General features: G+C 49.3%; 1 protein-coding gene across 2 annotated transcripts in view; it reads right to left on the reverse strand.

Annotated features, from left to right (window-relative positions):
* The window catches only part of PRICKLE2 (prickle planar cell polarity protein 2), a 329796-nt gene that overhangs the window by 35196 nt on the left and 272527 nt on the right, over nucleotides 1-22073 (reverse strand). For both annotated transcript variants that reach the window (XM_043587864.1, XM_043587866.1), the window contains 3 exons: nucleotides 17883-18086; nucleotides 14649-14835; nucleotides 8763-9638 (listed from right to left, as the gene is read on the reverse strand). In XM_043587864.1, the coding sequence (XP_043443799.1) occupies nucleotides 8763-9638; nucleotides 14649-14835; nucleotides 17883-18086 (1267 nt within the window). The remainder of the gene's footprint in view (nucleotides 1-8762; nucleotides 9639-14648; nucleotides 14836-17882; nucleotides 18087-22073) is intronic.

The following is a 22073-nucleotide window of genomic DNA, read 5'->3' on the forward strand; positions in this document are numbered from 1 at the left end:
CATTAAATGTGATGGTTACAAATGCTATGTACAAATGCTATGAAAATGAGCTAGTGACAGAATGCAAATGAAGGAATTCAGGACTCAGAATATTCAATATGTTTACAATTCAGAAAAATTAATGCACCAGTATATAGGGAAAAAACCCGAAAATTCACCGAAATATTAGCGCTGGCCAAGTGGTAAAGCTGGTGTATTTTCCCTATTTTTATCTTAATTTTTCCCTTGTACATTTTCCTAGCTGCTCATATGTTAAACAATAAACCATAAAAACCTGAGTTTCAAAGCCATTTTCAAGTGGGGATGGGAGCTATATCATTTCCCTTTGTGAGATTCTCAAATGCAAAAGTTCCAAGAGAAATGTACAGGTTCTTTAAAAATCTACTCTAGAAAATGTTGAACTTATCTGAAGAGCCCATCAGCCCCCTGCCTCCACCCTGGACCCATTTTCCAGTGTTGCCTTTTCAGTATGAAATGAGTAAAATCAGCAATCTTTCCTCTCCTGTCAGCAACCACGGTTACTTACTCTGGGTATAGATGACTGCTCACGCCCAAGGAGGTTATAAATAAGCCTCCTGAATGGTTATTAGAAACCAGGACACTGGAAAAATTTCTCCGAAACCAGAAAACATCAGCGAGACTATGACCTAGAGCAGGCATGCATCAGTCATTCCGGGGGTGCTCCGTCCTGACTGGTCTGTCCACTGCTCTCTGTCTCGCTCACCTGGCTCTGAGAATATCCTGTGCTTCCACACATACCACAAAACTGACCCCAAAAGAGAAACGTGAGATGAACAGATTCTGCTACAATGTTCATTCTGCTGGTTTTCATCTGGCCCCTGGTCTGTGAGTCTGGTTCAGAGCCATGAAGTACCAGCAAGAGGAGGCAGCTTCCCTAAGGAACACGGAGAAATTCACCCTGCGGGATCAAGTCAGAAACCTGAATCACATTCTCAACGCTGAGCAGAGGGTTTGGGCTCTGTCCAGCCGGCGCCTTGAAAACATCTCCTTGTTGGCCCGAATCGCCTACCTTAAAGTCACCACAGGGACGTGCCCCTTTGTCTCCAGAAAGCCATGGCTAATATGCCTGACGGACATCTGACGTCAAGTTCACATGACAGGGACAGAAGTTCCTTCTGGAGGAAGGAACCAGATGTAGGGTGAGTCCCAGAAGGATGGGATGCCTATGACAAGGGGCTGTTTACTTCCTTACAGCACAGGGAAGGTGTGCTTTTGAAGCACATTTCCTTTGAAGCTACTACCTTGATTTCTCTTTGAAAAGCCCATCTCTATTCTCAGTTCCTGCAGTACGAAAGGGCTTGACCCCACTGCCTCAGGCCCCGGGGATGGGTGCACGACTCCGAACGAACGGACCAATCAGAGCCATCATTCCTTGGCTCCTCCCACCACAGAGGTTAAAAGAATTGTTAGGTGACCCAAGTTGGGCAAATGAGACTCAGATGAGCTCCCATTCCCCTTCAACTGGTGCTAATGGATGTTAGTCAGTCAGCCTAGAGCTGCCGATAGTCATCTCTACCACCCTGGGAAGAGCCGGCCTGAGAATGAAGCCAGACGGCGGAGAGAAAACAAGAACCAAGAGAAGAAAAGGACATCATTTAGGCACCTGGATCCAGCTGTTCCAAGAACCAAAATTCTGCGACAATTGTAGTCACTTGATTAAAAAAAAAAAAAAAAAAAAAACAAGAAACTTATTTGTTTACACCAGTCAAGGTGGGATTCTGACACTTGGAAACAAGAGTTCTGTAATTCCCGAGAAGAAAGACAATTCCAATGGATTTTCCAAGGAGCTGCCAAGCTGGCCCTGAGGCCGACGGGCAGGACTCTCGGTTTGCTAATCTGTAATTCCAGACTGAGCCACCCGTCCTTCTCAATGGAGGGAACAAACAAAGGATCTGGGCCGTGCAATTTAAGAGCACGACTGAGGTGTGGCCACTCAAGTTCGGGCGCCAGCTGGTTGGGAGGTTTCACCCGACAATTTAAATAAAGAAATTGGGGTAGAGGATGCGTATCCAAGCTATGCAGAAGAAAAGGAGAAATGTTCCTGCCCAGCATTAAATATAGAAATGTTTTGCATTACAAGGATTAAAAAACATTTCAGACATTCTTGGTAAAGGGAGCTGTTCCAGTTGTTGCTTCAGAGCCCCACACTGTCGTGTCTCATTCTCTTCCAGTTTGCCTGCAATGCTGAAAAGTCACCCCAGGACCCCTAGCAATCAATAGGTCTCGGTGTTGCACAAAGAAGCGTCCCTTGTCAAGCTGTGTCGGTAACAGATGTGTGGAGGTGCCACAACAGTGCAACACCGATCAAGGACAGCAGGAAGCCCTTTTGGACTATCTCTGCTGTGTCTCTACTTACCCAGGCCAACAATGCATGTGCTTTCGGCTGATGCTGTGATTTTTGGGTCAAAAATCACAGAGTAGGCAAACTTATACACATTTCTAGGTTTTCGATTCGATCTTCTTCTGTCCCTCAGGACCCCTTCCCCCAGGGGCACTGTAAAATGCCAATTTCCTCTCCTAGGTCGTCATCACATCCATCCTCTTCTTTCATTCAGTCTCCACTGTTGTTTACACTGTGGACCTTCTTGCAGGCCTTTATTCTTGCCACACATTCCTACCACAGGGCCTTTGCACATGCTGCTCTTGGTGCCTGGAATCCTTCCCTTATCCCTCAAGCATCACTTTTTCAGGATACCCTGTCTGACCTCCCTGATTCACCTATACCCCTCTCAGCGCACATTTGCCACAATTTCATATCGTATAATTAGATGCTTACTATCTGCTAAACGCCACGGGACTGAGAGGGGCAGGAAGGTAAGCCCCTTGTCTACTTTACCTCAGCAGTGCATCCCTAGCACCTTGCACAGGCCATGGCACCGACTTAATCATATTATCAGCTAACGGCATTGAGCACTTAGGGGATATCAGGTACCGTCCTAAGTTCTTTGCAGGAATTAACTCAAGAATTCCCACAACAACCCTCTAAGGCGCTGCTGTCACTTCATTTCAAAGATGGGGACACTGAGTCACAGAAAAGATACGCCAGCTGCCCAAGGTCACGTAGGTATTAAAGCACGAAGTCCAATCTCCACCTCTGGCAGACTGGTCTACTGTCTGTGCCCTCATTCACGCTGCTGTACCTCACGGGGGAGGTGCTTGTACCACACTGGCAGGCAGAATGAACGAACGAACGAATGCGCACAGACCTTCCTTTCTTTCCTCCATCCACATCTGCATTTGCTTCCTTTGGGCCCCAGCTCTGCCTGACCCAGCCACTCCTGTGGCATGTGGCTGGTCCTCAAGGCAGAGCTGCATTCCCAGCCACGTTGGTTGCTACACAGCAGGGCCCTTGGCGGGGGACCAGCTGACCGTCTGCAGTTGTCCTTGGGTGGGGCCTCTGCCTGAGGCAACCAGTCCCCATGGGAACTCTGCTCTGCACCTGGCCCCGGCGTGACCTGAACCGTGGCCCTGACTCGCACTCCAGCCTCTCTCTCCATTCTGTGGGCGCCTCCTGCCAGGAGCCAACCCCTGGACAATCTACACTTGTCTCCGTGGTCTTTAAGTGCCTCTGACCCAAGCAGGTCACCTTGGACTGCCAGCTTGGCTCCTGCCCTGCCAGGGCCAGACAGACATCAACAACCTGGCTATGGCAGGAAGAGAAACCCCGATCTTTCCAGATACCGTCACTGCGCAAATCCTGACCGTGACCATGACCCTACCTGTGAGGACTGTAACAGAGAGGTTAAGAGCAAGGGCTTTGCAGACCATCACACCCCAGTTCGGGTTCCGTTGTCAGTGGTGACCACGGGGAGGTCACGACTTCTGTGCACTTGAGAGTACTTAACTGTAAAATGGGGTAAATCGTTAGACTTATCTCATAGGGCTATTATGAAGATTTAAAGAGGTGCTATATGTGAGATCATCATCATGTCAGACCACACTCTGTGGTCTCATGGTTGGCCTCGGCCACTCTTATCACCACCATCCACATGTGCCATGGTATGCCGATTAAGGACCCAGGCCTGCAGCTACAATGCCCAAGTTTGAATCGTGCTCCTTCGCTTCCCAGCTCTGTGGTCCTGAGCTATACATAGGCTCTCCGTGTCTCACTTATGTCATCTATGAAATGGGCATATCAACAGTGGGATACTGAAAGGGCGGGCCTACGCCAGCCGACTCCATCTTGTTCTGTGTCCTTCACCTAGACCACGCCTCCTCCCCTTGAGTAACCTCCCTCTCACCCATTCAAACTTCCTGATCCAAACACGCCCAGCGACCTGTGTAACAGGACTCTGACCCTTCCCCAGCCAATCGGTCGAGGCCACGCCCCTTCCCCCAGCCAATCGGCTGCCCCTAGACCCCTATAAAACCTTTGTGCTTTTGAAACTCGCTCTCTCTCCGGTATCTCACCGCTGCAACGGTGCAGGTAGGGGATTGAGCTCGAGCTAGCTCGAATAAAGGCTCTTTTGCTTTTGCATCGGACTCGGCTCCCTGGTGGTCTTTGGGGATCACGAATTCTGGGCATAACAATACTAGAAGTTCACATAAGCCCTTAGAACTGTACCTAGTACAGGACCAACACCCAATAATGGCAGTTGCCGGTGACGCCGTTACGGCTATCTGCGAAACTGTGATCACCCAAGGCTGTAAGCTGCTTGGGAGGGACGTTTAGGCAACGGCAGAGTTCGAGAGCTTCTGCAACCTACAACCTACTTCCAGTTCCACACAACGCTATTATAAATGGCGACCGTGCTCGCCTGACTCACTCTGTGTGAGCGTAAGGGATGGACTGCGTTTTCCAAGGAGAAGGGACAGTATGCTCCTGGTTGTAAACAAATCAGTAGGTGTCAAAGCCAGATTGAAGGCTGGCAAGCCACTGTGGCTGTTTTTCCAGATCGGTTCAAAGGAAAAATGCTGTCTACGAAAAGATCATGCTTCGTGCCAGATTAAACACTACAGACTTTTTCAATAACATGATTTATTGACCATGGAGGAAAAAAAAAAAAATCCGTCATCCTGAAAGCTAGCTTTCACCTAAGGATCAAGGCTTTTTGACAAAGCCTTCTATGGCACATACCTGTTACTCACGGACTGGGGTTCCAGGATTTAAAGACACACGGTTCTGAGCACTGCCTTCTTTTGAGAATCTTCTAGCAAAATTTAAACGCAACAGTGGGCATTGGCAACAAAATGACCGACTTTTCCAAGTCTAGTAAATATCACGGCTTTGGGGTGTGTGTGTGTGAATGTGTGTGTACGTGTGTGCAACACTGGATCTGGAAGGCTATTTAAGCTTTGCCCCAGTGACCAAGGAGGAAGCAGTGTTTCGAATATTAGCTGCAATCTTTCTTCCACGCTGCTGTGTCTGACAGATCTATGGAAACACAGGGGCACAAAATGCATTTCTTCAGTTCCCTACTTCCCAGGCTCTCCACATGCTGGTTTAAAAAAAGAGGATCCCACAGGAACGTTCTCAAACCTGAAAATGCAAACCCGCACAGCTGGTGGGAGCTGGGAGATGTCAGTAACCAAAACACTCTTAGAGGCCAAAACTGTGCACCAGTATGTTTGGGAGAAGAAGGAAATAGTAACAAAAAGTATCAGGTAGCCATTACAGAAGGTCTTATGTGTCACAGACTACATTAACAAGTTTAAACAAACGATCACGTAATTCACCCAAAAACACAATGAAGGAAGTATTGTTATTTACCAAATTCCCTGGATGAGGTAAGGAGCCTTAGACAATGTAAGCAATTTGTTCACACAGCTCCCACGTGACCAACGCTGGATGTGAATTTGTAACCCCAAAACGTCAGCTGTCAGTCTGAACACTGGGGCTCATGTGAGAATTTCCAAAGAGACAAACGATGGGCTTAAAAGTGTGCCCATCCTACAAGCTCACGTCTGCCATCTGTGCTGTCCAACAGAGTGGCCGTGAGCTCCGTGTGGCTACCGAAATCAAATGCAATTTCAAATTCTGCTGCTTAAACTGTTGCTGAACACTTAAAATGTGGCTAGTGCAGCCGATGGCCTGAAATTTCAGTTTCATTTAATTTTCATTACTTGAAATTTCAACAGTCTCATGTGACTATGGCCTCCATTGGACAGTGCTGATCGGTGGAATTGTTTTTGCTGTATCAGACATGGGTCAGGGATGCTTCACCAAAATCTCACAAACAGTGGGGCATGAGGGGCTCTGCCCAAGGGCCCAGAGAAAATCATGGGGATAAATTCCGTGTCTCTTCTCTAGGATCAGACACAGTATGTTCTTCAAACACAATCACGTGGCCTTTCCAATATCCCCAACACCCAGATCTCCTGACTTTCTCCTAAGTCACAGCATGAGGACAATAAAGTCACAAGAGACAAACCCAAGAACAACTGTTCTCAGACACTGGTTGCATCATCAGCTTCAGCTTCAGTGGGGGCGGGGTGGGGGGAGGGGCTGCTGGTTGAAAAGCAGGTTCCTGGCTCCCGCCTCCAGTGGGCCTGGGGGGGAGGCCTTGGGTTCCATATCTGAAACAAGCAGCCAGTGTAGATTTCAATGCAAGTGGTCTAGCTTCAGAGGCTGAATTGCATATTTATCTCCTGGCCTCTTAAATAATTATAGCATAGGAAGTTTTCGAGAATAGCACAAACTGGGCTGGAAGCCAGGCAGTCATCACTCTGCACTAACTGCTCACTTCTATGACATCGGGCAAGGTGCTTAGTCACTAAGGCCTCATTTTTGTTTCATCTGAAACAAAATACCTGCTATTTGTCCTCTAGGACAAATGAAGGCACAAATGTGAGAGCATTTGAGAGGGATAAGGGCTTAAAAACACACTGCATAGACATCCTATGAGTTAGAGAGATGTTTTGCTTGTCTTGCAGAGTTTAAATAGGTTCCACATTTAAAAAACCCACATTTTTAACTTGTCTGGAGAAAGTGGAATGGTTGGCAATTTGGTACGATTAGGAACATTGCTCTGGGGTCATAGGCACAGGTTCAAGCCCCCACTTGACTTTTTAAAAGCTGGGTGACTTTGGGCAAACGGTTCAACTTCTCTGTGCTTCAGTTTCAACTCTGAAATGATAATCTTTTTGTTTAAAAAAAATTTTTTTTAAACATTTATTTATCATTGAGAGACAGAGAGACACAGAGCGTGAGCAGGGGAAGGGTAGAGGGAGGGGGAGACACAGAATCTGAAGCAGGCTCCAGGCTCTGAGCTGTCAGCACACAGCCCGACGCGGGGCTCGAACTCACGAACGGTGAGATCATGACCTGAGCCGAAGTCGGTGGCCCAACCGACTGAGCCACCCAGGCACCCCTGAAATGATAATCTTAATAGTATATCCACCTCAGAAGGCTGTGAGGGTTGAATTAAGTAAGCTAATATAAAGTGCTCAGAACAAAGTCTGGCACATGGTAAGAGCTATAGAACCACTAGTTGAAGAAATAAATATCTTTGCACATGGTCACCACAGCTGGAGCTGAGCGCTGGCTGTCATCGCCAGATAGGGTTGACGTGCACATGTTTATCACAAGCTCCACCAAGAACCATTTGACGATGGGGTCCCTGATGGAAGGGTAGACATGTGTCTCCCTCCTTGGGTGTTCTGCCCATGAGGGGCAGACACACTTAGTGCGTCTCAGAAAAGGACTTCTCAGTGATCCATGGTGAAGGACCTGTTTTTTATTTTCAGTCCATTGCAGACAGACATGTGGTCCTTCTGAGCAAGACTAACACACAGCACATGCGACGTACAACTCACTCATGGCTTCCACAACACCGACTGGTCTGTACCTGCACCGATAAGACAAGCCCACTGAGCATGCATGTGGATGTTGTGGCAATGTCCAATTGTTCTAAGAGTTTCTAAACGTTGTCATTTTCAGTACGTATCTCACGGCGGACTGTGGCTAGCTTCCTTCCTCAGACTACGCTTTGAGTAGTGCCATCTTAGAGAACATCTCCATCAGTCTTCACATGCACGCAAACTAGCGGGACAATTTGGCTGGAGAAAGCAGGCCTCGAATTTAATCTCTCTCACGCTCTCCCCCTCTTCTGTCCTTTTCAGCCTGCCTGCCCTCTGCTGTCTATCCATATTTCTTTTGCCTTTATCCACACATTAAAATGAGCTCCCTAATGAGATACTGGGGTTCAGAAAAGCCTTGGAAGCTGTTGTGGATGCTTCGGTGTCTCAAGCATTACCCAGCTTTGTGAGTACCACCCCCAGCTCACAGCTGCCTCTGCTTCCGAATGTTGTCTTTGGCCAATAGCACCTGCCGTGTCCCATGCCCACATCCTCCACAACCTCATCCCCAGGCTGTCCTCCAGCAGCCCAAAGCCAGTGACCGAAGGACATGGTGGCGTGGGATGACAGCCACTTTGTCGCAAGAGGGAAGCAAACGTATGATGCAACTCAGCCTCCAGAGCCCCCGTGGGATCAGGGTGAAGTCAGATTCCAGCCCAGAGCTGGAGTCTTCGCCTGGCCCCTCCTCCAGCCCTGGGCCCTCACTGTGCCTCCCCTTCCCTGGGAGCATGCCCTGAACATGCCACAGGCATCTGCACCCCTGTCTCAGGTTCTGCTTATAGGGAATGCGTTCAAAGACAGAAGCCATCTGAAACTGGGGTCCCCCTTCCTCGACAACCTGTTGGAGGAGGGCACGTGGCAGGAACAACATGAAAGTCCTGAAGACCAGCATCAGGTCACCCAGAGACTACCTCTGCTCTGTTTGCCAGGTGAAGAGGACCTACCTGTTGCATTCGACAGGGCCAGTGATTCCATGGAGCCAGGAGGGGTCTGCTCTGTGGGCGTCATGTCCTCGGTGTATTTCAGGGAACTGATTGGATGGCGGGTCCGACACTGCTGAGTAGATATGCCCCCTTCTTCTTCCTCCTCCTCCTCTTCGTATTTGGGGACTGGGATGCTGCCTCGGGTTTCACTAAAGCTCTGACTGGACATATCGCTGTAGCTCTCCTGGGATCTCAGCCTTCCCGGGTAATAGTCCTCACGGCATTCCTTCATGAAGCTGCCGCCGTGCCCCTTCATGGCCAGTGATGAGCTCCTCTTGGGGTTGCTGAAGTGCTTGCCCCACATGTCGGGCTGGGCCCCAGCCCCCTGCCCTCCCGGACTGTAGGAAGTTCTGAGGTTGCACTGGCTGAGAAGCTGCAGAGGACTCTGGGACTGGTTCTGCTCCATCTTGTTCCCGTAATGGTAGGGCTCATCCCGGCTCCTCCAAATGGGGTCCCGGCTGAGGCTGGGCGTCTGGCTGGACAGGCTGAGCAGTTCCATCTGCAGCGACAGGGGGTCCACGTCGGCCGACAGCCGGTTGGAGCCCACCTGCAGCTGGCTGTGCTGGTTCAGCATGGGCTCCTCCGTCTTGCCCTTGTTCTTGCCGATTTTGGCACTGCGCCGGGACTCCTTGGCCCTGGCGTTCTGGAAGGCTGAATCGGATGAGTCAGAGCCATTGGGGTCCTCCCCGGCGCTGCAGGCCCGTGAGCAGAATATCTGGCCCTGCTTTGGGAGGAACGGCCGCCCCAGGAGGGATTTCTTGCAGTGAGCACAGCAGAAACAGGTCTCGGTGGCATGCCAGTGTTGGCCATCGTAGGTCATCTGACCTTGGTCGATCCCTGGGGATAGAGAAGACATGGGAGAGAGGCTGACAAGCTGCTCAGAGCCCTGTATCACCGTGTGAAACACACAGCATCCTGGTTTGGCTCAGGGTTCCAAACACAACAGAATAAACTATCAGCAGATCCATAATCAGGACCTCACACGAACGGTATTCATGTCCTAATAGGAGAGCCCCTGGTTCCACCAATCAGCTGCCTCTGAACTCATCTGCTCCGAGCAGAGAAAAACTAGATCCAAGAGACGTGCGCATGAATCCTTCCGCCTGGGATACATTCTCCCAGACAAAATAGCACTAATGACACTAACACACGCTTTCAATGCTTTGCGTGTATGTAAACTCCTTTGACCCCTCCACTGTAATGAGGTAGGTTTCTAGTATCATTTCCATTTTTCAGACGAGGACGCAGAGATACGGGAAGGGTAAATAACTTGCCTAACTTAATACAACTAGGAATCACAGGTGAGATCTGCATCCACAAGCCTTGCTCCTAACCATGACACTGATACTTTCTCTTTCACTCTACTTGGGGGTCTGCTCAAACGCCAACTCCTTGGAGACGTCCTCCTGTACACCTGAGAGCATCCTCTCCACCGTTCTTTACCCGGACCTGCTGGATTTTTCTTCACAGCATGAACTGTGCTAGACATTGAAGCACTCCACATGTACATCTGTTTGTTAATTCTCTCCCCACCCCTCCCAAACGAAGTTCTAGGAGAAGAGGTTCATTAATTTTCTGTGGCATGTCCAGGAACGCAGCCTGATGTACCAGAAGGGCTCTTTATACATTGAATGGATGAACTGAACCCCATACCAGCAGAGGCCATTCAGATGAAGAGATCGCTGTAACAGTTCAGTGGAAAAGAAAAAGTAGATTTCAACACTTGGCAAGGAAACGCTTGGGTGTGGTTCGTCAAAGATAGCCTCCATAAGCATGCACACCCTTTCCTTAATATCATCAGGGAAGGAAGAAACACATTTCCTCCCCATGCCAGGGCCGTCCCTGGTTTGCATAATCCTGTTACACCTGCCCTACAGGAACCTCCCAGAGCCCCAAGAGTTCTTCCTTCTCAGCATCTCTTCTGCCCCTTGCTGGTTCTAGGGCTTCATCCCCCTGTGGGACACCATCTTCTCACCCCCCTTGGGCCATGAGCTTTGGGCAGGCCTAAAGCCACTCCTGGACCTAGCAATGGCCAGTAAAGAACTGCATCTCCTACCCCAGAGACTGCGGCAGAGGTGGGCACATGACTTGCACTAGTGCAATGCAAGAGTCACCTGGGACTGTTGCTAAGACAGTGATGTATGGAGGCTCTCTTTTGACAGCAGCTGCTAAGCTGGCAGAATGGAAGTCTGGACACGTTGGGGTCCCCCCTCATGGGGGGTGAGCCTGTGGAGTATGCAGTTACCGTGGGATGGAAGGGGCCTTTGCAAGCCTCCTGCTTTCTGATTATAAAAATCTTCTCAGAAACATAGTAGTACTAATTCGGCTGATAGTCCTGAACCTGGACTTCCCAGGAATAACTTTGGGAGACTTGTCTAGAGAGGTGATAAACAAGAAACCAGAGAACAAACTCTACCCAGAAGAAGAGAAAGGCAAGAACAAAGGGCAAAAGGCAAAGCAGCTGTCCCAGCCTCTCATGCTCTCTCCCACCTACCTTTATATCCCTGGAGCCCAGGGAGAGAGAGAGAGGCACAAGGCAATTCCTCTCCTATGAGCTCCGCCCCAAACTAAGGGGTCTCTGTTTATTTGGGAGTCTGGCCCTAGAGACTAAGAAGGGAGTTTTAGAGGGACAGGAGCAGCCACAAAGTCGGCTCTAAGGCCAAAGGGCCACTGTGGGAATCAACCTGGCCTTCCCAGGCAGGAGAAGTGGTGGGCGGGGCTCGAGACAGGACCCAGAGCTGCTGGGCTCAGTCACATTTTCTCCCCAGGCTCCTGGGAGGAAGCGGGCCGGGCAGTACAGGGAGGCAGAACTCTGGAGCAGTTCAGAGGGAGGCTTCAGGAGTCAGAGGAAGGAAGGTTCGCATCCCATTCCAGCTGGCTGGAAAGATGCCGAAGCCCATCTGCTGAGTTCCCGGCTGGCTCTGAGCTGTGTGACCCTGAGCGAGTGGCCTCAGTCCCCGCTGCAGTTAAAACCTCTGACCTCGCCCGGCTGCTATGAGTTAATATGCAGAGAGCGCTCACACCCGCGTCTGCTAGCTCCTCTCGCTCTTCTCCTCTTTTTATGTGGTCTTACTGCCCTTCGCCCTCCCCGCTCTGGGGGCCGCTGCCCAGACGCAGTCCACGAAAGAACGCCACGGCTGGCTCAGTCTGCCTTGCCCTCCCCTCCGGAGGCTGTGCTGGCATCCCAGCCGCCCTGCATCCCAAGCGGCCGCAGCCTTGCCCACTCCCTGTCGCAGGCACACAGGAAGCCCAGTTCCCGGATCTGTCCTCCACCAGCTGCCTCTCCGTGCTTCTGCAAGCAAGCGTGCTCAGATGTGGGCAGCAGGGGCCCCTTCTGGGGACGGGGCCTTGCAGAAAGGCTGGGCTGGGGTGGGGGGAGCAGAGGGGAGGCGGGTCACAAAGCGGCCCAGCAGGCAGCACAACGTGGTCCCTGATAAACGTCCCTGATGTCAGAGGGTCCTCTGAACTGGTCCTGAACTCTAAACATCTGGAAGAGGGCTCTGCTCTTCCACATCTAAGCGCTCCTCTTTAATTCCCCCCTCTAAGCCCCCATAAGCCCTTCTCGGAGGGTGTGTGTGTCTACTGCCTGCTACAGCCTCGGTCTGTTTGTAGGACTGTTTACTCTGCTGTGCGCAGGCAAAAGTACTGTTGCCCTAGCAACGGCTGCCTGATGCAGGGTCCACTCGGAGCGGCTGTATAAATATGGAATATTTGTGTAATATGGTCAGAGCAAAGCACCAGGAGACGGTGGTCTGCATGATATACAGAGCACACCCCTCTGCTGTTGCAAGAAAATTAGGTTTCACAGAAAAGTAGATTTCAAAAAAAAAAAAAAAAATCAGGGACAGCATTTTAACTGCAGCAGTGAGAATACTATGGGCCTCAGAGGTCCCCTTTTCTGGTAAAACACTGATGCCTTTTTACGCATTTAAGACGGAAGGAGAAGGGAATGCCAATCAACGTCTCAGATAGCTAGGAGAGAGAAAGAGAAGAGGACAGAGGGCCCTTCTGCGCGGGCTACAGACAGATTTTCTCTCTTCCAGGTTGCTGAGCAAAAATCCTAAGGGGCAGTTTCTGGAGAAGCTTTTGAACTTCAAAGGAAAGGGACAGAAGACACAGCAACACTAGTGGGGGGGAGGTATCATGGCTGCAGGTAAGCTGTTTATCTGTACACTCAGCACCTCTCCTCTGAGCAAGTGCCGACTGGCAGACCCAGAATCCACAGCGACAAATGCTGGGTTCAAAAGCTGCACCATTTTCCTCGGACGCACCCCACCCTGTCCGTCCTCACATGGCCAGCCACCTGTCCAAATCAAACTCCCCATTTCCTAACTCTCAGCATAAAGGCAAGTCCGTTTCCCTGTTTTGATCTCGCGAGAAGTGACGGTTACTGGGTTCTTGGTTGAAGCACCAGGCCTTGAGGCGGTGAGGCCTCGAGGGGTTGGGGGAAGGTGGGTTTGCACGTCACCAGGCCCGGGAAGGGAAGAGTGCCGGATGATATGGCTGCATAGCAAGGTTGAACCCTGAGCCCGGTGGGGACTCCAGCTCAGAAAGGCCTCATGGAGGCAGGCCTGAGTCCGTGGGACGGATTGCCCAACAACAAAGGACCGCTGAGCACACAGTAGGTGCCTTGTCCACAAAGCTGTGATTTTTATCAGCTCACAGAGCTCTCCCAACTAGTAGCTAATTTTTCATTTAAAAATGCCACTTGAGATGAAGCACGGAGACAAAATCAAACTCTTTCCGTTTCTGATATAATCTTCTAAGTGGGGCAAAAGGGGCGCCCAGACCGATTATCTCCACGTCTGCTCACTATAGGTAAGGAGCTGGCAGGTTCTGAGCAGATTTCTGGGAACTGCACAAGCCACAGGAAGAGCAGGCTGCTAGTCTTACAGACACTCACCCACTGCCAGCTCTTTCATTTTTCTTTTTAAAGGGTGGCTCATTCTCAAGGTGCCAGAACAGGCAAGTTGAACGAACAAGCCACAGATGCGGCGTGATCTGGAAGAGTGCTCAAGAGTTGAACAAACTGGTTATTTGCGAAGAGAAAATGATTTCCACCATCTCAGATCTGCTGCTTCGTTGGGAGAGTTTAGAGCTTATCAGCTCTTTCAGGTTCTCTTGCTTTCTTTGTATTTGGCTGGGTCAGCTCTTGCTGATTTTTTTTTTTTTTTTTTTTTTTTTTAAAGATGTGCTTGCCAGAAGCCATTTGGTTTTCTTGACTGTCCCTTTCTACAAGAGGACTATTTTGGGTCCTCCCTCCATGGATCCTCAAGTTTTTCCAAGGAGGCTGTGGAAGACATCTGTTTTATCTTTTCCCTCTTGTTTTCCTTCCGGGACCACGCCCCCTCCCCTCGGTAGTGGGGCTGTACCTCACATAACCCCATCTCGGGGCTGGGCCTATGACTCAGGCAGACCAACTGAAACACCTGTGCTCTTGTTTCCAGGGTGGAACACATGACCCAACCGGGGATGGTAAGGTTCCTATCTGGAGGAACTGATTCAGATGCGAAAACATACACGGCCCCAGTCGTTCTGAGAATGCAAGTGCCGAGACCATGTAGAAGTGGGGAGTCCTCTTGGGCAGCATGCGAAGACAGCTTGCTTTTTCACCGCCGCCAAGAGAAGGCGAGCTGAGCTGAGACACCCAAAACCCCAGACTTTGTCTGAGCCCTGAGCCACCCCTATCTGAAGCGAGCGCGCTCTTTGGCTTCTCTAGTAACGGAGCCAAGAGATTCCCCTTTTCAGTGAAGCCAGGGTGGGTCGGCCACAGGGACTGTAACTACACCAGACACCGAGGAGATCCAGGGGCAGGAGGACCAAGCTGAGCACCCGGGGCCGCCTCACCTATGTGTTGAGCACAGGTGTCGCAATATTCCGCGTACAGGGACTCGAAGCAGTGGCAACAGTAGGGCCTTCCCTCCTTCATGATGTAGCGCTGGCCGCCGAGCACTGTCTCGCACTCGAAGCAGCAAAAGTGTTTCATGTGCCAGTGCCGCCCCTCGGCTTCTGTGCATTCGTCTGCAAAGATGATCTAGAGATGGGGAAGCCAAATGATCAGTGGTTAAGACCCAGCTACGAGAAGGCACTTTAAAGGACAACAGCTGTGGGGGCCCCAAACGAGAAGCATGGGAAAGCAGGTCCTTCCCACAAATCGCTCAATAAAAAACCTGGACGTATATGCATATTCTAGATCTTTATCAGTTGGGATGAGCCTACAGCACCATGAAACACAGTTTCTGGTCTGGCCAGGTATGAACTTAACCACATTTAATATGAGAAATCATGTTCTACCCTGAAGAATATGAAGCAAGACCAGAAACTGATAGCTCATGGGCACTCCAGATAACACATATATGTTTTATTTGGCGGATACACAATCTTTTTTAAAGACAGGAAATGTCACATTAATGCCTGAAATCCTGGTTTCTCTGTTGAAAACACAGCATTTAAGAAGAGGGATTGCTATTTCCAGGTGAGTGGTGAGTTCTCCAGCTCAGTCCTATTTTTCACCACTCACTGTTGTCTTAAAATGTGTCACCTTCACGGACAACACCTGCCTTGTCCTCAGAAGCACTTGTGTTTTGACCTCCAATATGGAATTTTTGAAATTTCAAAGCACAGATTTCAAAGCTTACTACAAACCACAGTAATCAAGACAGTGTGGTGCTGGTATAAAAATAGACATACAGATCAATAGAAGAGAAATAAAAGTCCAGAAATAAAGCCAAACATTTATGGCCAAGTGATTATCAACAAAGACGCCAAGGACATTCAACGGGGAAAGAATAGTCTTTTCAAATGTGGCTGGGCCAGTTGGATAGCCACATGCAAAGGAATGAATCTGAGCTGTATACAAAAATTAATTCAAAAGGGATCAGAGACTTAATGAGCCAAATACGATAAAATGCTTAAAAGAAAACACAAGTGTAAATATTCATGACCTTGGACCCAGGTTTCTTAGCTGTGACACTGAAAGTGTAAGCAACAAAAAACAGATATATTGGACTTCATCAGAATTAACAACTTCTGTGCTTCAAAGGACATCCTCAAAAAAGTGAAAATATAACCAGAGAATGGGAGAAAATAGTTGCCAATCATGTATCTAGTAAGGAACTAGTATCCAGCATATACAAACAGCTCCACAATACAAAGAAAAGCCACCCAATTAAAAAACAGGCAGAGGATCTGAATAGACATTTCAAAAAAAGAAGATACAAAAACAATGGATAAACATATGAAAAGATGCTCAACGTTATCACCCGTTAGGGATATACATAACCAAATCACAACGTGGTATTACTTCGTACACGCTAAAATGAAAACAATGAAAAAGTAAGGGTCGAGGAAGATGTAGGGAAAGTGCAACACCATTCACTGAATGTAAAACAGCATAGCTTCTCTGGACGAGAGTCTGGACTGCCTCAAAAAGTTAAACACAGAATTACGGTATGACCCAGCAATTCCGCTCCTGGGTATATGTTCAAGAAAACTGAAAAGATGCGTGCACACAAACACCTGCATATGCATGTTCATACACTACTGATCATAATAGTCAAAAAGTGGAAAGAACTTAAATGCCCATCAATGGACAAAGGGCTCAACAAAATGGGACGTATACACTAGACTGAGTATGATTCAGCCCTGGGAAGGAATAAAGCACCATTACATGCTACAACGTGGATTAGCCCTGAAAACATGGCTCTAAACGCAAGAAGCCAGACACAAAAGATCCACTTATGTGGAATGTCCAGAATATATAAATGCACAGAGACAGAGAATAGACCAGCGGATGCCAGGGCTGGGGGAAGGGCGGGCGTGACCGCTAATAGATACAAAGTTTCTTTTTGGGTGATGAAAATGACCTAGGATTAGACAGCAGTGACAGGTGTACAACTCTGTGAATATACTAAAACCCACCAAATTGGACACCTATAAAGGGTGAATGAACCCTATGATGTGTGAATGACATCTCAATAAACAAAAATTGCAAAACACTTAAATCATCGTATTCCTTGGCCATTAGATAACAGCAAGTGTTAGGAGCACAAATCTCCAGCAGGAGAAGAAACTGAGGCAAAGCGGCAGCCTGGAATTACAGAGGTGGAACTGAACTGGGTTTCCCAAATACCTCCCTAGAGGGCCTCTTTAGAACGTCACCATTATTAGCATTAGAATACAAATTACTTAAGGCTGGTCAACTTCCTCCTGGAGAAGGGAACCTCCCTAGGCACGTAGTGGACTAGGGCTGAACAAGGGCAGGGCTGCTTCCAGAGGCCCACATTGCTGTCTGCAAGGTCAGAACCAAAAAGCCATTCTGTGTAGGAGGAAACCTCCATGCCAGAACGTTCCCCAAATTATTCCATAAAAGCGGTCAGGTTTAGAACATTCTCCTTTCTCCTCCAAACTTAAAAAAAAGAACGAAAGAGAAAGAAAAACTTTTTATAGGAATATAGGCAATAGAAGCTCCAAACTTCTGAAGCCAAAGCACATCTCCTATTCTTGCAGCTTACAGATCATACTGCCATGTGCTCCCGGTGGGAGAAAACACCAGGCACGGGCTTTGTACTCCAGGGTGCTTTGTGACCTGGGGTAGCACATTCAAGTACCTCCCAGAGCGTGGGGCAGAGCTCTCCACAGGAAATATGCCTCCGCCTCCTGAATCCTCATCGGAGCTCTGCTCAATCACGGGAAAGCGAAATAGTGCCACCAAATGTCTCCCTTCTCAAACCAGTTTGTCCCACTGAAGCTTTAGGAATCAGAACGTCAGGGCCACACCATTACTGAAATCTAACGCTGCACAATGCCTTTCTTTAACAGTTCAGAACTGACCCAGTAGCAGTGACTCCCCTCAGCTACAGAAGCTGCTTTCCTACCTGGATGCCCAGGGGATGGCCACTTTCAGGCATGCTAGCAACCAGGGATGGGGGTGGGGCTTGCTTCTTGCAAGGTTAATAGAAGAAGGTGGAGGGGTCTAGGGTTTTCTCCCGTGCAGGGCGGGGCGTTGGGGGTGGGATGTTGCCTAAGGCACAACTCAGGGGCGACAGGCAGGGCTTGAGCCCCCATGCGGCGTGCTCTGACCTCATCGCAGGCTGCGCAGCGCGGCTTCAGGCACTCGGCGTGGTGCCTGCCACAGTAGATCTTCCCATCCTGGTAAAAGTAGATCAAATCCACCAGCAGCTCGTTGCAGACGGTGCATATGAAGCACGGCGGGTGCCAGCAAACCCCGTGGCCGGCGCGCGATGCAAACACGGCGATGTCCCCGCCGTTAATCTGGCCTCCGCACTGTGAGGCAATCAGACACGTCAGCACAAACAGCAGCCCCGTCTCTCAGGGCTGCACAGGACGGTAAGAGACCACCACCACCACCTAGAGCGGGTCACCGTGCACTGATTTTCAACCCGGTGACTGTGCTCCTTGTGTCACATAGGTGGCAGGGCGGTCTTTGCTCTCCCTCCCCTCCACTCCCTGCTCTCCTTCCCTGCAAGGAAGGCGAAGATGAAGTGACTGAGAAAATAAGGAGTCACAAGGTGGGAAAGGAGGACGAACTCTTTTAGCATAACGACCACGCAGGAGCTCTACAAGCAGGAGGCCAAGTGACATGTGGTGAAGGTGTCCTTATCTTTGAGATGCTCCAAACTCTATGTGGAGGCACAGGGGAGTTTAACACCAGCAGGAACAGGCGGCAGGGGGTGGGGGCTGAAGAGGGGGGCTGTAACATGGGAGAGGGGGTGGATTCATAAAAGCACGCCCTCCTTTAACTATTTCTCCAAAGGCCTTTGAGGCAGGCTTTTAGCCAGTTTTCTCTAACTTCTTTTTGACTTAGTCTTGACTGACAAGGCACCACTTTTTTTTTTTATTATTTAAAAAAAATTCTTTTTAATGTTTTTATTTATTTTTGAGACAGAGAGAGACAGAGCATGAGCAGGGGAGGGGCAGAGAAAGAGGGAGACACAGAATCTGAAGCGGGCTCCAGGCTCTGAGCTATCCGCACAGAGCCTGACGCGGGCCTCGAACTCAAAGACTGTGAGATCATGACTTGAGCCGAAGTTGGACGCTTAACCGACTGAGCCACCCAGGCGCCCCGACAAGGCACCACTTCTAAGGCCAGACTATGGAAAGGGCTTATTGTTTCCCCTTCCCCTATCTTCTTACTCATGTTCCAAAGTTCCTTCCCTTACGCGGAAAGGAACGAGGCAACAACCCTGACAACCCACACGTGATGGCTGAGGTCGGGGCTTTGAAACGGGAGTCAAGTGTGAGGAGGTAGGTCCAAGGAGAGGTTCTCTGCGGACGATGGCGATGGCCATGAGGTTCACACCTGAGGGTCTAGTTGGATGGCCCCACATGAGTGGCTGAGCTCTAGTCACCATGTCTAAAGAATAGAAAAGCTGCCTCTAAACCTTTCCCACACCGTGGCCCTGGCCATCATACAGGTTGAAACGTTTCACAGAAAATGAAGTAAAGGTCTCGTGGAACAGTTTCTGGGAGCTCATTGGTAGAAGTGACTAGACCAAAGGAAGACGTTTTGTTACAAAAGGTACTGTCTGTGCTTTTCTAACATTGGTAGACCTGGGATAAGCATAGTGATAAAAGATAAATGGAAGCACATTAAAATTTTTAAGAGTGTATTTGAGCACATATGATTGAAATTGGGTGCCTTTATCAAACTTAAAGTGGCTAAGAGGGCTCCGCCTACCTGGGACTAGGAGGGAGGTTCTCCAGAGAAGACAGGGATGCAAAGCAAGGAAATTATCTGATTGGCTGTAGCTTAAGGGTTGCTGTATTTGAGAAAGCCTAGTTACCTATTGATGATTGGTTGGTTTTAAGGGTCATCTTCTCAATACTAAGGCAATGTCTTTGGCTTAGGCTTCGGTTTGCTTAGGTAGGCTACAAAGGTATTAGAGACACCTCAGTGTAATGGCTTTCTTTAATTGCTTTAACAATACGGAATCTCACGTAATCATCACCTTAATTCCACCACGTAGGCATTTGTCATCTACAGTTTGCAGATGACAAATGGAGGAAAAACAACATGGTCAGGGTCATCTGGAAGGAACATGAGTCAATCTTGTCCTTCTGCCTCCATGCCCTTGTCACTATCTTATACTACTTTTGACACCTGCCCATGAAATGCCCAACCTTTCTTTCTCCTTAAAAGAGCCCAGCTGGGCTGGTTCCAGCAGGGTGATCTCAGAGCAGCAAAATTCTGGATCTGAGGACAATGAATCGCACATCTTATTATTTTTTTTTTAAGTTTTATTTATTTATTTTGAGAGAGAGAGAGAGTGAGGTGGGGACGGGCAGAGAGAAAGGGGGAGAGAGGATCTAAAACAGACTCTGTGCTGACAGCAGAGAGAGCCCAAAGCAGGGCTTGAATTCACAAGCCATGGGCACATGACCTAAGCCAAAGTTGGACTCTTAACTGACTCAGCCACTCAGGTGCCCCTGAATCTCACATCTTAACCAGTGACCGACCACCCCCATATCAAGGGGGAAGACTCCATTGCCAAGTCTCTGGTCCTGTGGCTCCCCTATTATGGAGCTCCTGTATTTCACCCACGTGAACCTTCTCACACCACCCCTCCGAAATTTCTAAAACGGGCAGTCAAACGGCACCCACTCCCCTCAGGCAGTATCTTGCTTTCCCTTCACTGATCCAGCTCATGTATCTTCAGCACCTGAAAGGTTTCCTTAAGAGCTTGAGGAGGTAGAGGAGGCTTTTCAAAGAGCACCAGAGCCAAAGAGCAGTGCCGAAAGTGATGATCAGCACCAGAAGGCTCTATGGCCAAGAGGAGGGGCAGGGAGAACACAGGTGGACTGCACGTCCACCTTTCTTTCTTTAAAACCCTCCACCACCATGCCCTGAGCATGCTACAGGAGATGAAGAGAACATACGAACCCAGACTCTTCAACTCAGTGAGGTCCCAGGGAGCATTCAGGGGGACTGCATGCATGTTGCTGAAGAACCCTCAAACCCAAGGAGATGACCATTCACCACCCCCTTTAAACGGCCCTGGGATGAATCCATGGTCCAAATTCCTTTTTCTAAAGGGCTCATTTTAAAATAGAAATCCATGGGGTGTCTGGGTGGCTCAGTCAGTTAAGTGTCCGACTTCAGCTCAGGTCATGATCTCACGGTTCATGAGTTCGAGCCCTGTGTCGGGCTCTGGGCTGACAGCTCAGAGCCTGGAGCCTGCTTCAGATTCTGTGTCTCCCTTTCTCTCTGCTCTCCCCTGCTCACACACTCTCTCTCTCAAAAATAAAATAAACATTAAAAATAAATTAAAAAAATAAAATAGAAATCCATCATGTCTTTCCTTTGCTTAAATCCTTCAAATGACTCCCCATCTCCTTCCAATGGCTTATACCACTGGCCCTCCATGAACTCACTTCGCCTGCTACTTCTCTCCCTTTGCTCCCTCTGCCATGCCACAATGGCCAACTCTGCTGTTCCTTGAGCAGAACAGAAATGCTCCTGCCAAGGGGCACCTGGGTGGCTCAGTTGTTTGAGCGTTTGGCGACTCTTGGTTTCGGCTCAGGTCATGATCTCGCAGTTTCGTGAGCTTAAGCCCTGTGTTGGGCTCTGTGCTGATGGCATGAAGCCTGCCTGGGTTCTTGGTCTCCCTCATTCTCTCTGCCCCTCCCCCACTCGTGCTGTCTCTCTCTCTCAAAATACATAAACATTAAAAAAAAAAAAAAGAGGGGCGCCTGGATAGCTCAGTCGGTTAAACGTCCGACTTCAGCTCAGGTCACGATCTCGCGGTCCGTGAGTTCGAGCCCCGCGTCGGGCTCTGGGCTGATGGCTCGCTCAGAGCCTGGAGCCTGCTTCTAATTCTGTGTCTCCCTCTCTCTCTGCCCCTCCCCTGTTCATGCTCTGTCTCTCTCTGTCTCAAAAATAAATAAACGTTAAAAAAAAATTAAAGAAAAAAAAGAAATGCCTCAAAGCCTGTGAGATGCCTGTTCCCTCCACCCACTGAGATCTGCAGTACCCCCTCCCGCAGTTCCTGGGAACCTCTGCTCAGAAACCGCCTTCTAAGAGGCGCCTTGAGCAGCCACTTTTCTGAAAATCGCAACCTCCTCAGACTCGCAGTGTTTGGAGCCTCCTTTCCCGCTGTGTTTTTTCTTCTTTATTTTATTGTTTGACTTCTTCCCCTAGAACCGAACCCCACACAAGGGCAAAATCAAGCTCTCAAGTCTTTTGTTTGCTGCTGTATCCCTGAGAGCTAGACCTGCGCATGACGCACAGTAGGCACTCAATAAAAGAACTGG

Source organism: Prionailurus bengalensis, chromosome A2 (genome assembly GCF_016509475.1).
Source record: "Prionailurus bengalensis isolate Pbe53 chromosome A2, Fcat_Pben_1.1_paternal_pri, whole genome shotgun sequence".
In the NCBI taxonomy this organism is placed as follows: Eukaryota; Metazoa; Chordata; class Mammalia; order Carnivora; family Felidae; genus Prionailurus; species Prionailurus bengalensis.